This window comes from Falco naumanni, chromosome 5, assembly GCF_017639655.2.
Source record: "Falco naumanni isolate bFalNau1 chromosome 5, bFalNau1.pat, whole genome shotgun sequence".
NCBI classification, from domain to species: domain Eukaryota; kingdom Metazoa; phylum Chordata; class Aves; order Falconiformes; family Falconidae; genus Falco; species Falco naumanni.
Window position 1 is genome coordinate 14,159,881 of NC_054058.1, and position 16,706 is coordinate 14,176,586.

A 16,706-nucleotide genomic window follows, 5' to 3' on the forward strand; every position below is an offset into this window, starting at 1 on the left:
TGTTATAACACATATCCATTTCTGTGTCATGCCTCAAATTATAATCACCTCTGTAACTACTGAAATCTACTCTTCCTATTCCTACTATTCAGGAAATAAAAGCAGTATTTCTGAATCAATTTGTCCATTTCTTCCTCTTTGCTTGCTTTTGTGTCTGGCTGCTCTTTTTTACCTTTAAAAACAAAGCCAACACCCCCCAAAAAACCCCCACAACCAGAACCACCAAACAAAAACAAACTACAAACAAACAAACAAACAAATTTCTGCCTGGGTCATCTTTCTTCTCTCCCACAGAATCTGCTAAGTGTGCACCACTTGTGATTTACATCAGACAGCATTCCCCTCTGACCAAATTGTATAAAGAAAGCAACAACATATTTTAAATTGTGATTCCCTTCCAGAAACTGATTTCTAAAGGCACAAATGAAGTAAATATTACAGTTAAGTCTGAGACACAATAATCAAACAACCTACTACTAAATCTACTAGTACTTTTTAGAAAAACAATCAAGTTTAAGAATTACTACAGTGCTTTCCTCTTTGAACAGGTGTGGCCTAGCAGACCATCCTTTAGTTTGAGTGCACTGTTTGAACAGGGTAGAGAATGAATAAAAATGATAAAATACAGGATTGCTCAATTAAAAATTTTAATATGCCTACATACTTCTGTATACTTCAAGTTAATTTATCCAGAATGTCATCGGCTGGTTGTATTAAACTGTGCATAATACTGTCCTGTTGGAAAATTCGAATATGCTTCTTCTTTAAGATAAATGTTCCTAGCAATAAATAAAAAAAAAGATGCAGTTAGTAAATGTTTTCTCATTATAATACAGAACTAACCTGAGAAACCTAAAGAAGATGTAATGCATAAACACTCATAACTGATAATAAAATTCACAATTATTAGAAACTGAATTTAATATAACTAGATCTTTTTCTCCAAAACTGCCACATCTCAATATAGCAAACGTGATTTTTTAATCCAAAAATAACCTTCCAAAAATCTCACAGTGAAAACCTAAATTAATACAATCCCAAATTTTTGCCTTCATGATAGGAAAGCATCAGGTACTGGAAGTTCTTTTGAAAAATGTATGTATGCATACATGACGAGAAAAAAAAAGGAGAAAAAAAACCCTGGAAGAACCGAACACTAAATCACTTGGTTTGACTTCTTTTTTTCCTTCACATATTATCTTCCTCCTTTCCCAGAGCAGACACCTCCACCTCTCCACCAAGACACGTCTAGGGGTTAGCTAAAGAATCATCTAGTTTTGTCATACATAACGGAAAAGCTCCATTTGTGCCATTAGCTTAACCCTGAGCTATCAGAAACAGGAAGTTCTACTGATAATCATCCTTTTTTGTTTCAGAAAACTAAGGTAAATTAAAGAAACATGTACTGTTCTACACTTGATAGTATCATTTTCTGCATAGTTAATTGTATTTATTCTCTGCTATCTACATAAAACATCTGTTGTCAGTAGAACACTTTGAAGAACTCCAGCTACTAGTAACAATCATAACCTACTCTTTGAAGACTGTTTAAATAGTACTGAAGAACACACTTAAGCCGGATTGTTTATTTTTTTAGAAGTATAAACGTGTATTAAAAGAAGTAACTTTTATACAAGTATAAAAGCTCTTTGAAAGTCAACCTATTGTGTTAATGTTAAAGAGTTTGACTTGAAAAGAAGAAAACTCTTTTGGTGCTTACCTTGCTTTCTGCTCCTGAGACAGCTTTGCATTTACGTTATCTAAAGCTTGGCGGCGTTCCCGCTCCTGTCGTTGTTGATGCCGCTCTAAAACTAACTGTGCCCTTGCAGCCTGTGTACTTTGCCTGTCCCATTCAGCATCTCTTCGGTGTTCTTCCTCTTTGACTCTCTACAGGAGTGAAAAAAAATGCTTCATTTTCTCTTTATTCAAAGATGAAACAGTATATATAAAGTCTGGCAAATCAATCCAAACAAACTTGCTTGCCTTTAGTGATCACTAGGGGTAGCATCTGAAATAGGGAGAAAAAGCGCTTCCAAACTAGGTAGGAGCCCATGCATTAGGCATAAGATATCACAGATGAGAAAGCTATACTTTTCCAAGGAGCAAGACTCCCACCTCTGCACAAGGTAAGAAAATTAGGATCTGCCACCTGGCAGAAGTAAGTTATTCAGTAGATTACTATTTCTCTCTGATATACTAACTCTTTCTAAAAACCCAGAGCAGCAAGATAAAACATCAGGGTTTGGGATTATTTTTTTTTTAAGTTCTCATTAGTAAAAGTTGTAACTTCTTGAGGTCAGAAGTTAGTAGACATCAGTATGGCTTATAATACAGCTAACTCAGAGTAATAACTGACCCGCCAACACCAGATAAGTAGACCCAAATTGTTTTTAACTCTGTCTCTGTTATACTATCACTTCCTTACTTCTTGCCTGACATCACACCGAACTGATTCAAGAAACCAGGCCTGCAAAACCCCTCGCTTTTCTTGGTGGGGTTCATTTTCTGCCAGCTTAACTACTTGAATGGGTTCACTTTAGGGTCATAGGAGAGCCAGTAAAATGACAACTCTATCTTCAGCTTTAATAACACCACTGGATAAGACATAGTGTAGCATACAGTATTGGATGGATTAAAAAAAAATAATTGAACGGCTATTCATTAGCCATTATGAATTCAGCCTCTGCACTGAATGAGGAAAGTAGCTTCCTACTTCACGATACCTAGGCCTGTACACTCATGACTGCACAGGAAGGGTAAATTTCTTCATTTTGACTGTCTGCTTTCATAGACCTTTAGAGTAGCAATTATTAGCAATATTTCATTTTTCTATTTTCTTTTGTAATCCTATCCCAGAGCATGGCTTGTGTGGTAGAAAGGAAATTCCGTTACGTTCATGAGCTTTTAAGACTATGAAATATGCATGAGCAGGATCACTGGACCTGCTCTATTTGTCTTGCTCAGGTACCCTTGAGCATCAGAACACTGCTCTAGCCGGCCCTGCTTTCACCCTCAGTTCCTGGCTCTTTCTTCTTCCCCTATGGAGCAGTCAACTCCTGCTCATCCCTCGCAGGCAGCTTGTGCAATCAATCTCAGGTCCTAAACTGCATGATGAAGTCTGGGTCTTGGGCTGCGCAGGACCTTGCTCCCCCAGTAGGCCACCATGGACCATGCCCCAAGATCCCCCAGGTGCCCTGGCCCTGGCCTTCACAAGCAACCTTCCTCCCAGCCCAGCTCCAGGGCTCCAGCTCACTCCTGCTCCATGACATTTCCCAGCTGAGACACTGTGTTAAGTTTGATTGATTAAATTTCTGGTAAAATTCAGATCAATGGAAAACACAGTTTTATAATGGGATGTGCAGGGCAAACAATAGTTTCTTCTACAAACACTGTCTACAATTCTATTACAACCAGAAACACAGAATACATGTGTCAGCTTAAATACCAGTTTCTCCAGAACTTGTTGCTGTTGAGAGTAACGGATTGCCATCAGCTGATCCTGATTCATTCCCTTCCATCGATCTGTGATCACACGATGTCTACCAAAGGAACTGACTGCTTGTTCAGGGTTTTCAGAAAGTAAATTTCCTTGAAGGAGGCTGGAAATTTCATCCATGTCATCTTTCATTTTTTGATGCTTTTCCAACTTCTTTTTCTCAGCTAGTTCAGCAGCCTAAATTCAGTGAAAGAAGAGAACTGATATTTTTTCCGTGAGAAAGTATTAACTAAGGGATGCAACAAAATTAATACATCATAACAGGTTTCTTTCCACCTTGTATACAGTTGTCAACAGCATCACATACAAATACTATGATCATGATCCTATTGGCTACGATCAAAAATCTAATAGTATACATTTCTTTAATGTTGTTATACCACATACAGCAAATAATTTGGGGAAAAAATAATTTTGCTTCATAAGAAAAGCCAGAATGAAATAAAAAACAATTTCACATTTATCCACAAGCAAACACCAGTTGGTATTTGGAAACCAAGCACAATATGGAAGAAATTTATGATAAAAATTTACAATCTTGAATCACTAGCCTTGATATAGATTACGTAATAGAGAGCATGGAGAGCATGATTAAGCACTCAAAACAAAATAGAAAGGAGATGCCTATGTTAAGCCTGAAGATGCAGCCTGGAATCTGTTCCCTTTGCTGATAAAAAATACTAACTTGAGTCATAGGATGTGAACATATTTGTAGTATTCGAAGTCATAATATGCATTCTTTATGGAAATCACTGTTCCTAGTCCACTATAAGGTTGTAGTCTCCTATTCAGAGGAAGTTTTCCCCTTACAAAACTTGAGAAAGCAATTATTATTTTACTTTAATTGCCTTCCAAAGAAAAATTAGACTAATTAGAGGTAGAATGATAATGCTATGCATCATCCGTTTTTAATCCCGTCTCGTTCTTTTGTAACATGTAAACTAAACCATCTGGAACAATGCACAGTGCTGGCTTCCACAGGGAGAGGTGACAGGTTAACTTCCTTCTTGCCGGGGCACAAAGAGCACAGGTTGCCAGACCTGTCTCTCATGTATGTAGCTTTACACATCTATCTTGACTGCAACAGATCAATGGATATCTGTTTCTCCAGTTCATCCAATATTGGCTCATACTCTGTTCAAAAACTGCTGGCTTGAGAATATTCACTTTATGAGTTAAGTAGAACAGTTGTGTACTTTTCTTACCAATTAGTAGTTTGCTGGTTGGCACACAGACAATTTAGAAAGTGGATGAGGACAAATGAAAAATGGAGGATTATGCATCAAGAAAGTCACAGCAGGTCAAATAGTCTTCTGTGGCAAAAAAGGTGAAGTTGAAAAATAGTAGGCAGAGTAGCTAGAACATATGAACAACTGAGAATGACAGAACTACCTAGGCATACGTGTGGTAACCTGTTCCTTTGTAAATGCTATGGAGAACAATTCTCACTCAGCAAGCACAGTGATCTATGCCACCCTTAAAGGAAACTGCTAACCTGAGTTTGGCTCTACATTTGTAGTTATGGACTTTGAGCCTGGGTGACAGCAGTTCTCCCAAGCATCAGGCCTGGACACTGTCAAAGAATGACTTTTATTTGTTCTAAGCAAATATGCACAACCACCTGTCAGGGTCTGAACGAAATAACAAATAATACTATCCTAGATTAATAAATTCCATGGCTGATAACAGCCTTGTGCTTTCCATTAAAGTAACAAAAATATTTGATGTGCAAACAAATGAATAAAAGATAAATTCTTTTATTTTTTAGATTTATAAATTAACTAAGATGCAATTCAAATTAGATGATGCAGAAAGCCTCATATTTAAAAATACCAGCTATCCTATAGGAATGTACACTCTACTCTAGAGCAAGAAAAGAGATGTCTACTTTTAGACAAATAGAAAAGATCAAGCAGATCAAATTTCAAGTGGCAAAACTTCAGCTTCAGATCTAGTAATTACTGCTTCTGCCATCATAACATGCAATAATAACTAAATAAAGAATTACAGGCCACTTTTTCCTCTCACTGAAATCAGTGAATACAATTTTTACCAGAAGCTTAAAGGAATTTTTTTTTAATTCAAAATGTGTTTCCCTCAAGTTTGTGGTGGTTTTTTTTTTTCCCTCCAGAAAAGTCAGTAACAACTTGACAGGAACCACATTACAATTTCCATGCAAAAAAAAAAGAAAACAAAAACCCCAATGACTTTCAATCATCCCATATTTTGGGGACACTGAACAAGAATATCTGGGTACACAGTTTAGCTTATTAATACTATGAATCAAGCAATTGTTTTTAGTTCTGAAAGTGCTCCAGAGTAAATCACATTTAACAAAGTAATTTTGGATGGACCTCACATAACTACTGCCTTGAAGCTTAAAATGTGTAATTTTTATTTAGATCCCTTTATTAATGTCAATCCACTGTCATCTAGAAATAGATCCAAAAAAAGGTACTCAGACATTGTAACCCTAACCTTCTCAGTTAGGAGGGAGAGCCTAAAATTTCTGAGCTGCCTGGAAATCTTACTGGAGGAAACTCCCAGCTCTATGCACAGCCATGCATGTACCACTACTGTGCAATGATTAATGACACTGCAAAAGAAAGATTTTAAACTCAGAAAATGCATTGGATTTAACCTATCAAGTCAAATCCCTAATAAAATATAATTCATCAATTTATATCTGCATGGAAGAAAAAACAGATGCACAAATACATGCTCCTTCATTTATTTTGATCTGTGATGCAAATTATGTCTTCCCTACTGCTAAATGCTTCCTTTCACTGTTAATTCAAGTCATGAAGCAAAAGAAGAAATGTACATAGAAGCATTAATGAGGCCAAGATTTCACAAGCTTAGAAGTCTCAAGTGTGTGAGGAACTAACTGCCACCATCACAGGACTAAAGGAATGCACAACTTCTGAAGTCCTTATCACTAAGTCACAAAGCTCACAAATGACTGAAGTGACCTATCCAGGGTCTTTGGAACTTGTGAAAGAGTATTATTAACCTGTATAGTAAACACAATTCCTTTGTCTGTATTGTACAGATACTTATCTCATAGTAGAGAACTGCACATCCAGCACATTCAAGCTAGGAACTTCTGCTAAGCGAGGTCTGTTAAAAATCAGTATGAGTACTGTTTCCTCATGCCTGAAAATGTAGTGCTAAATACTGACGATCCTGGACATTGAATATCAAGAATAGGATGTAAGTAATAAAAGATGTTTGCACAACACACTTCAAAGAATGAAAAAGTTACCGTTCTTCTATGTTTAGGCACTCAGATATCTCGTGTCAGGTGAAAAAAAGGCTCCACAGTTAATGCAAATATGTAATTTACTCAAAGCCTGAAAAACTGTTTCACTAATGTGGCTGCTGGCTCTGAATGTGTCAGTAACAGCATAAAGTTGCATGAATAAGGAACCAGAATAATGCCATCAAATACTCATAGTAACAGTATTATGGGGAAAACTATCAAGCTGTTGTGGTAGGCCCAGCAATAAACTCTAAGGACATAAGGTCTGTAATATTGTTAACAAGTCTATAAATATGAGGTCATTAAGTCAGAGATCCTCTGTAATGACATCAACTCACTTTCTTAGCATTACCTACAAAGTGTCTTGGAAAGGATTCAAGTCCTGTGCTATACACATCTTTCTGATTTCAAGAACACAATTGGTACGCCTATCACTGTACTGCTGAACTGAACATTCCCAAGTGGTGTTTTCCTTAGTGAGGAACCTCTTTCTGCAACAGTAGGATTCTGCTGTGTAATCACAATCGCATCAAAATAAGTGAAAAATAGATATTTTAGGCAGGACTCTGGGAAGCCTTCATTTCTGTTGTGTTGCTTGCCAAACTAAAATGCTTATACTATGTATAAATATGATGTATAAATTATTTCAGCAGGAATAACTGACAGTTTAAGCTAGCAGAAGTCTTCTCTTATACCAAGGACAAAAGCAATACTGGTGTTCCTGATTAACTCATACTTAGGGAAGAGGTTCTTTTGTTTGTGTTTCCGTGTTTTAGTTTTTTAAAAATTATTTTCTTCTTTACATCTCCTAAATATACTGGCTACCATAAGGACTATAGATGATGGCCATGGAGACAATGATTGAACCAAAGCCTAATTCTAGGAATTTTCTTCCTCTCTGAAGATGTATTCTTGTATTATACTTCATCTAAATTACAGTAAATGAGGATTGCCTTAGAAAGGGTAGGTTTGCTTTCTCTCTTTATGGCCATGTCAGACTGTGCATTTGCTCCTCCCAGTCAGGTGCAGCAGTCATTCATTCCAGACTAGTTGATTTTATTTCGGATTTGAGAAATGATCTAACACATCCTGCAGCTTCACGATCATGACATCAACTGCAAGAGACATGGCAGAAAAAAGTAATGAAACTCAGGGAACAGGAAACAGGAGTTTCTCTTCTGGCAGCCACCAACAGGTAGAGCAGATGTGTCTAGAGCAAAATGTAGTGTGAGACTGCACCCCTCAAGAGCTTAAGGCCTTCAATCCAGCTACCCTGCTGAAACTGCTGGAGACTCCTGTTCAACAGATTTGAGGTCAGATACAGAGATTTCTTCTCTGAAGTTTATTCTCAGGCTGAATGCCCTAGTTTTCACTCTTGGGAAAAAGCTGTATAGAAAATCCCTCTGTAACATAGCTTTCACTTAAGGACAACATCACTGAAAGGCCTGGCAACCTGAAACCTGTGGCTTGCATGTTTAATAAAGAAAAGCAGCAACTGTACCAGCACATTATTTTAGGAAAAGAGAAGAGCTTTTCCCAACCATTCAGCAAAAGAAAAGCTAAAAACAGTATCACAGTCACAAATAAACCCAAAATGAAAGTAAACAACTAACTACCTTGGGAGGGGGAATGGGGGGGGGGGGGGGGGGGGGGGGGGGGCGGGCAGACACGCAGCTGCAAGCTGTCACTCCAATCTATACAACACAGCAATACGAACAGTAAGAGCTAACAGGAGACTGTTGCCCAAGCCTCCATTATCATGGCCTTATGGCAGGACTTTTTAGTATATTTAATACGCACACCAGTCACGTAAAATGTATATGCCCAAATATTACAAACCACATCACACGCAAGCCTCCCACCCCATCATCAAACCCTGTCACAAATTCAGGAATTTTTACATGGAATCAACTGGTATGACAATTATTTGGGATACTACTGCTAGCCTGAACGCACCAGCCACTTAAGGTACTATTGCAGCTATTCATATAAAATACTGTTACTGTTCAGCAGCCATGACTTCAAGCAGCAAAAGCCTTTTAAATTACCTTGGGCTATCTATAAACAAAATCATATGCCAAATGTGCCCTGAAAGGCTCAAGCAACACTTACACTAAGACTTGCACACTTATACACTCAAGCCAAAAGACAGCCTACTTGATGTAGGTAATTTTAATGTGACTTATTTCTGTGTGACTAGAGAAATTTAAAGCTAAGTCACACTAAATACACTTTAACCAAACAAATAGCATCTGTGTAGCCCTTTGAGCTGTATATACAAGCTGAGTGGAAAAAAAAAATTGTGCAATAAAATAAAAAACTGGAGCATGACAGATAATGGTACTAAGACAGACAGAGAAAAGTTCATGACATGTTTCTATAGGTTCCAAAGCATCCTTGATAAACAACCAAGAGACAAGTACAGAAATAGCAAAGACGCAGCCAACATGCCAAAAACAGTAGTTGTGGGGAATAAAGACAAAAAGCTACTGGCAGTAATGTTTCTATACAAGCAAAAATAAAAGCAGGCAGACACAGCTAAGATTATCCAAGAACTGATACAAAACCCGAATGAAGCATGGAAGGCTTTTGGTGTACCCTGGTTTACAGACTACAAGTCCCTGAGAAATTAGGGATTTGTTGCTGTCCTGCCAGTCAGCAAGGTGAGAACCAGGAGGAAGAATTTTGGCAGAAGGTAACCAGACAGAGGATAGCTAGATCCTTGGAGGGGAGAAAGTGAATAAATTCTATCTTCCAGTTACTGAAACAACCTTGGAAGTTAGCTGCTAAGAGACTTCTGTGAGAATCTCCATTACTCATCGTACTTCTGCACATCTTATTTTCCTTTTGTGTTTCCCCTTTTTTTTAAAAACAAACCAACCCAATATTAATTTACCTGGGTTCTATTGAAATCTTTAGTAGCTACACAGACAGCACGTCTGTTTTCTTCTTCTTTTCGTTGTTGCTCCATAGTCTTTTGGTCAAGTTCAATCCTATTCTTGTCATAAAGATCATCTAAATTATATTAAAATGAAATTTAGTCAATATTCATGGACATAATGCGTCATATGAGTAAGCCACTATAAGAGAGAGACAGAGAGGAGCTACAGATACAGTAGGCTGACTTACGTAACTATTTCCAAATCCTACCACTGAAGCTTTCCCTCCCGGGATTTCAGACAACTCATTAAATTAGTTTATTATGTAACCTATCTTGTCTTAACAGTCAAAGTTAAAATGGAAAAGTGTTAAGTACTGAAGAAAAAAATACTTTATGCCACACTAGAAAAATCAGTATTATTTTTTTTCTGCTCTAGAACAGTAAAGATTAGGTCTGATGGTCTGGATGGTCCAGAACAGTAAAGATTTGGTCTGGACAATTTGGTCTGATGAAGTAAACATACCATCTAGCATGCAAAACACCAATGTTTTTTCAGCATGCTCCAATACCTCATTTGAGGCATGAACCAGAAATGAAACCTAGGTGATGTTACAATCATCAAGTTATTAAATACAGATTTCTTCAGTGAGATACCGAATACATCAGAGCTTGTAAAGTAAAAACTGCTGCAGTAGTTCTAAGAGTTAAATACCGAATACATTAAAATATTGCTATGTCAAAACGACACAACCTATCAGAATTGCCAAGCAAGCAGATTAGAACCTTACTATCTTCTCTTGGTACCTGCAAATTTTTGATCAGCTAATGCATTCTTCCAGTCTCTCTGTTGCTGAAGCAACCACACTCTCATCTGCTCCTTTTGAAATTTCATCCTCTGATCATAGTTTAAGTCTTCACCCATAAACTTCTGCAAGCCAGATACAGTACATCGAGAATCACTGTCTGAAAGTCGAGCAGGTCTATCTTTCTTTAAGGCTTGCGGATCAGACAGGTCAAATTCACGTCTTGTTTCTGGCTTCTGAAAATTCTTCTGAAATTCAGTGATAGACTTATTTATGTTTCTGATATCATTTTTCTGTCTTTCTTCTAATATACACATGATCTTGTCATTTTGCTTCATTTCATTAGCTAAAGAAAAACACAATGAAAATACAACTCAGAGGTGCATGTGGCACAGAAGTGCACATGTAAGACTGAAAATAAAAATTTTAAGAGGAATAAATAGAATATAAGTCTTCAAATTTTTATACCTTATGAAAGAGTATTTGATCCATAAGTACCAGCCCAGCAATGGCTAATTACTAACCCTAATGTTAGCAACATTTACTCATAAAATACTCCCAGTTTTTTAGGTATCTATTTATTAATGTTACAATGAAATATATGCAAGTGAAACAAAGACAATAAACATTTCTAGAATTACGAGGTTTCATTTGATTAAAACTTGCAGTAACACATGAAATATACTGTATACTAGTTCTTTCAATTTACAGTTACAACTGAAACACACTAAGTTGCTTATTAAGAAAAAAACAAAAAGCAGGCTCCCAATGAAAGGAATATAGATAGCTGTTTCATAGTTCCAATGATTCACCTAACCATAGCAGTGAAATAATTAGTTGGTACAAACACTTTCAGAACAGTTTAATAGCTCTCACCCATTTCATCAAAATCCTGTAATTGATTTAGTTTTAAAGAAAAACAAATGACAAAAAACCCCCACCCAAAACTAGCCATTTCAGCCATTTAAATATACTCCACAAGAAAAGATCATTTCCTCTGTTGCCAGACTACACATTGCTTCTGGCAGTTTCCTACGAGTCAGCGTCTAACAGGTATTCTGCCAGGAAAATCACAAGCAGCCGTAGAAGCACAGCATGGAAGTTGGCAGCTCCTTTCCAGCTCTTCTTGAAACCCACAGAGAGCTCAGTCTGTGGGACCTTTTCACATGATACCACAAGAAAGCATTCCAAACACAGAGGGCCACAAAGGGTTTTGAGGTTAGGGGACACTGATGGAAATATTTGTGTAGCTACATGTTCTGACTCAGCAATGGCTGTTGTACATGGCTCATGCTTCTAGCATCAATAATCTATAGAGGACTGAATAGAATCTATATATTCTATTGAAGAATGCCAGACAGAACATGGGCTTACTCTACAAGAAAGCAAACAAATTTGCCACTTCTCTTCTGAAAAGAACAGTATTAAGTAATTAAGGTTTTTTAAATGCTTCTGTTATCTTCAGGTCTCTAAACAATGCTATTTGTCAACATGTACTTAAAGAAACCACTGAAAATTCCAGCCTATTAGAAAATGTATACCAGTTTAATCATGTCAATATAAACCTTAAGATACTAAGGAAAACACATACTGTACCACTGCACATGTACGAACATAAACATGACTATACATAGTATTCCATTTGTATGTCTGAATTTAGAGAAAAGCCTACAATTGTGCTTATATATACATATCCTGATTGACAGGTTTACATAGAGCTATATAGCAAGATTCAAGGAGATAGGCTCCATATAACAATAAATATGGCAGTCTGAAACCTATGAAGGGGAAAAGAAAGCAGGAAACAGATGGTAAATTACATTTAACTCTTCACAGAAATACTATAATATCTATGAATATACCAAGTTCTTCATTTCGTGCTTTTTCAGCTGCTTCCTGAATTTTCCTATCCTTGACCTGGGCATCCAATGCATCTTTATCAACCTATGAAAATGAAAAAAAGCAGCTTTTTAAGAGATACTATGTTTGAATGATTAAAAACAGGCATTGTCAAGCTACATTGATTCCCAGCTGTACAAGACAGATATAAACCCACTACCAACAGAGTACATATATATCACTATTTAATGTAGGTAACAAAAAGAAAATCCAGAAACAGCATTATTAAAGTTTGTTTGCTTCGTTTTAATGCTGATAGGTATATTCTTACACCAAATCAGAACAAAACACCACATTTACATGATAAATGGAGCTATAAATGTAAACATTTAAAGCAGCACTGCACAGAATATGTTTTTCCCATTACAGCTGTCATTTTTTCTTGTTTTGCTTCCATTTATAAAGCAGGTAAGCATTCTGACAGTCAAGATGACAGGAAGTTGCAATAGTTCAGATTTGAAAAACATGTAGATGGTTGACTAAAAGTGTGTTGAAGAAATAATGGGGAATGGACAGAAATTTTCCAGTCTTATCTGACAGACAGCCATGCATATAAGCTGCCAAAATGCAATATTGGGTGCCATCTGAGATACACGCAGACATCTACCATGAGCTGACAGATAGGTACAGAATATTCATATCCCTGGAGAGTACTACCTGAGCTAAGTATAATACCCTAAAGTGTATCATCAAATGGTAGCAGTCACCTCATTTTAGGCAAAAGAATCTGGTCCCAAATTCGTTGACAGAAGGTGCCAAAGTAATAGGCACAAACCTGGATTTTGTGTCTTTTTTCATTATTATTATTTTTACTGGTCAACTTACTGTCTTTGAAAGATTTGACAAAAACCAGTAATAATTCTAGTAAACTCTTTTGGTAGTCTTTGCCTAAAAACTATTCAGATCAAGGCAGAAAGACCTAAACGGGTCACGGCTGAAAATACAGAGTTAGTGCTGTAGAGGACTACTGACTATACCAAACAGACAAAGAGGTAAATCTTAAACAAGGGTGAAACCATAACAAATTGTACAGGGTATCACTGTCCAAAGACAGTGATGTTGTGGCCATTAAATATCTACCCATTTAGAGGCCTCATTTGGGAAACAAAGCTTTCAATATCACTATAGGAAACTGTTAAGAAAATTCAGTATGACTCCATTAGTAGTTTCTAGCAATAATACAGGTTAAGGCAACGCATTGACCTGCATGTGCAAATTCAGTTATGCTGTCAGCTCCCTCCCATTTGAACAGGTTACCCTTGACAAGAATACTTCCTTAAAACAACCAATGAGTCACATAAAGCTACAGGTTTAAGTGTTAAAGTAAAGAATGCCTACTATGAACAGTTTGAAGCAGCTAATTTCTAATTACTTATATTTACGTATAATAGTTCACATATAAATGGAAAGTAATTTTTCATTTGGACTATTCATCTGAACTCTTTTGGGAAATTAGTTTTGTTTATTGAGGATAAATGCTCAAATCTGTAAGCAAAGCCAGCAATATCTTTTCCATTACTCAAATGAGGAAACAGACACAGAAGTAAAAGTAATATTAAAACCGGTAATAATCAGGAAAAAAAAAAATTAAAAACTCAGTTCCCATTCTCCTTCCACTCAGTATAATCTCCTTGTTTTAAACTACTCAATCCCTGCTTAAGGGTTCGTGGTATTTTAAGTCAAACTGCCTTTATCTTTTAATTTTGTCAGAGACAGCCACTCAGCTGAACTGGTGAGAAAGAGAGAATGCAAAGAATCTGAAACCACATTGGAAATACTCATATAGTCTATCTCTATATAGATTTGTTGACTCTTAATGCTTGGGACTTGGCCTAACTTCAAAGCATAAGAACAGCCCCTTCTGTCAACAGTCATTGTTCAGCCAATGAATAAGGAATATTGAATGATAATAAAATATTTACAAAATTCCTAAAATGGACTCTCCTTGGATCTGTGAAAACCTGTCTGATAAGTTAGTTCTTGAAGGTATTTGGGAAAGACCTTCAGATGGTGTACTTCAGTACTGCTCAATAAAATACACTGATATGCTATTTCATTCTCACCTATTTCATTACCTGAGAATTTATGGTTTACATTTCATTTTTAAAGCTCTAGAAAAGACACCTTCCGAGAAATTACATGTCTCCTGATGAAAAAATTAGAACCATCTTACTATACCCATCCCACATCTGTTTAAAAAAAATTATTATTAGCTCCTTCCACTTAAGTGTAGAGGAATGAAGCTGGGTTAATTAACATTGATAACATACAGCTGTGGGCTGGCTTCAGGGGCAGCGGGTTGGCTGATGTAGATAAGGTGCAACTGTGGCTGGTTCTGTTAAGTGGTTGGGCAGCCAATGAAGACAGAGCAGTTGAGGAAGAAGCAAGAGAAAAGAGAGAGAGAGAGAGTGTGTGTGTGCATCCTGAATGAGGAAAGACTAGGAGAAGGCAGCAGAGGGACTAGCATGAAGAGTATGTCGGTATGTGATGGTAAAAGACCTTGTTGCAGCTGGCTAGTTTGGAGAATGCTGTGACACTTAAGTATATTGTTGGCTACTGTATGTCAGGATACTCTATCAGGCTGGGCAACCTGTCCTGTTGGTTAAGTGGGAGCTGCTGCTTTGGTCTGCAACTACAGTGATTCTCGCATAAGAGCAGCTAGAATAAATCCAAAGCACTGTTGGAGATAAAGTGAAGATTATCTTTCCACTGACTTGAGATATATTTCTGTACTAAAGACAAGGTGGATCTAATTGATACCTGTTGCAGTTCTACCAGTCCAATGAAGTCAACAGTTAGGAATTATTTTCACCAATTCTAAATTTGGTTCTGTGCTAGTTAATGCTGCAGCACTTAACATGTGATATATGCATCAGCACTGAGCACTCAAAATACTTTACAATAATTTAAACTTACTTCACCTTACAGTACTCTTCCCTCCATGCACACACACAGAATCTTAATGTGGGCCTTTGGAAACATTACAGGATGATTAAATGAACTACTACATCCAAATTTTAAATTGTTATAAAATAAAACATAATTTCCTGACATTCAGGGTGCAAACAGCATAGATGGCTCTAGAGAAAGCCCACCAGAATGAAGCTATCATCCCCATAGGCCTTCACAGACTGAAAGGTGCTCACATTCAGACCCCCACTCCAAGAAAGATCAAACACATCAATTAATTCCATAAATAATGGCCTAATGGATCTCTCCTATTTTGCCTGATGCAAAATAGGCCCCAAATACAGGGTCCCTTTCAGCAATAAGCCTCTCACAGGGCCAATCCTGCTGTCTAGTGAGATTCAAGCAGATGAGGGAAGTTAGCAGCAGCAAGGTAAGAAACACTGGAATTTTTACGCCATGTTGCATGAGCCGACTTTGCATGCTTCTGGCTTAGCCCAAAGTAAAGCATATTACATCCACTTCCACAAAAGTTAAGGGTGTCAAGATAGGGCTTTATCTTTTTGTCCTGTTCAGGAAATCACGCCCTTGAACCCTACAGCAGCGAACACAGGCCACCTCAGGCTCTCTCACACACCTGGCAATGGCTGCCAAAAGTAACTTGACGAGGCCTAGAGAGTATCAACTCGCTTACCACCAGCAACTTTTTAAAAGCACCTCAGCCTTCTGCAGCTTCTGTTCTGGCAGATGCCACAAGGCGTTTTCTCCCCGCTTCCCACCCGCAGGCACCGGCCGCGCCCGCTGCCACCGCCGAGGCGCTGAGGGGGCTCGCCCCCCTCAGCCGTCCGCGCCGGCACGGCTGCCCACTCCGGCCTGCCCTAGTGCTTGTCCCCGCTTTAGGGTCCCCTCAGAACGCACCGGGCGGGGGAACGGCACCACCCCGCCCCGCTGCGCCACGCCCCGGGTGGGGGCTGTGCCCTCACCCCTATGGTCCGGACCCGCGCGTTGAAGATGCGGCTCTGCCGCTGCAGCTCCCGCTGCCGCCGCCGCTCCAGGGCGGCCGCCTCCTGCAGGTCTCGCTGCAGCCCCAGCCCGCTCATGGCGCCGAGAGGGCAACCGGCCGCGGGGGCTGCGCGCGCGGCGGCCCGGAGCGAAGCGCGGCCGAAGAGAGCCGCCCGCCAGGAGAACAACGCACCGGGTCGCGATGGGAACGGGAGCCCCGCCCCTTCGCCGCTCGCCCCGCCCCTTCGCCGCTCGCCCCGCCCCCTCTGCGCTCGCGCCTTTGTCGCCCAACGTGGCGGCAGGCGCGAGGCGGGCGGCCGCTGAGGGCGTGCCGTGGGCAGCGCCGCCTGTCGCCCGCTGAGGGGAGAGAGGCCGGGGCCGCGCAGCTCTCGCCTGTGGGCGGCAAACCGGCGACATACGCCCTTCGGCTATTTAAATCGGGTGGGGGAGTGCATG

At 38.9% G+C, this 16,706-nt stretch overlaps 1 protein-coding gene across 1 annotated transcript; it reads right to left on the reverse strand.

The window, feature by feature from the left end:
• Positions 1-633: 633 nt before the first annotated feature.
• Positions 634-16,440, reverse strand: RIBC2 (RIB43A domain with coiled-coils 2). Its single transcript, XM_040595671.1, has 7 exons — positions 16,232-16,440; positions 12,305-12,386; positions 10,444-10,788; positions 9,655-9,773; positions 3,446-3,673; positions 1,721-1,887; positions 634-779 (listed from the first exon to the last, which is right to left on the reverse strand). The coding sequence occupies exons 1-7, from the start codon at positions 16,346-16,348 to the stop codon at positions 698-700; spliced, it is 1,140 nt and encodes a 379-aa protein (XP_040451605.1). The 5' UTR covers positions 16,349-16,440; the 3' UTR covers positions 634-697.
• Positions 16,441-16,706: the final 266 nt, after the last annotated feature.

What these genes read in the sequence shown, in the direction of transcription:
- RIBC2 (XM_040595671.1), bottom strand. Translation starts at nt 16,348, where the DNA reads ATGAGCGGGCTGGGGCTGCAGCGAGACCTGCAGGAGGCGGCCGCCCTG. An exon ending in AGCACGAAATGAAGAACTTG is followed by an intron (nt 10,789 to 12,304) that starts GTATATTCATAG and finishes GTTTTTCTTTAG; the next exon opens with CTAATGAAATGAAGCAAAAT. An exon ending in AAGATTTCAATAGAACCCAG is followed by an intron (nt 3,674 to 9,654) that starts GTAAATTAATAT and finishes CACTGAATTTAG; the next exon opens with GCTGCTGAACTAGCTGAGAA.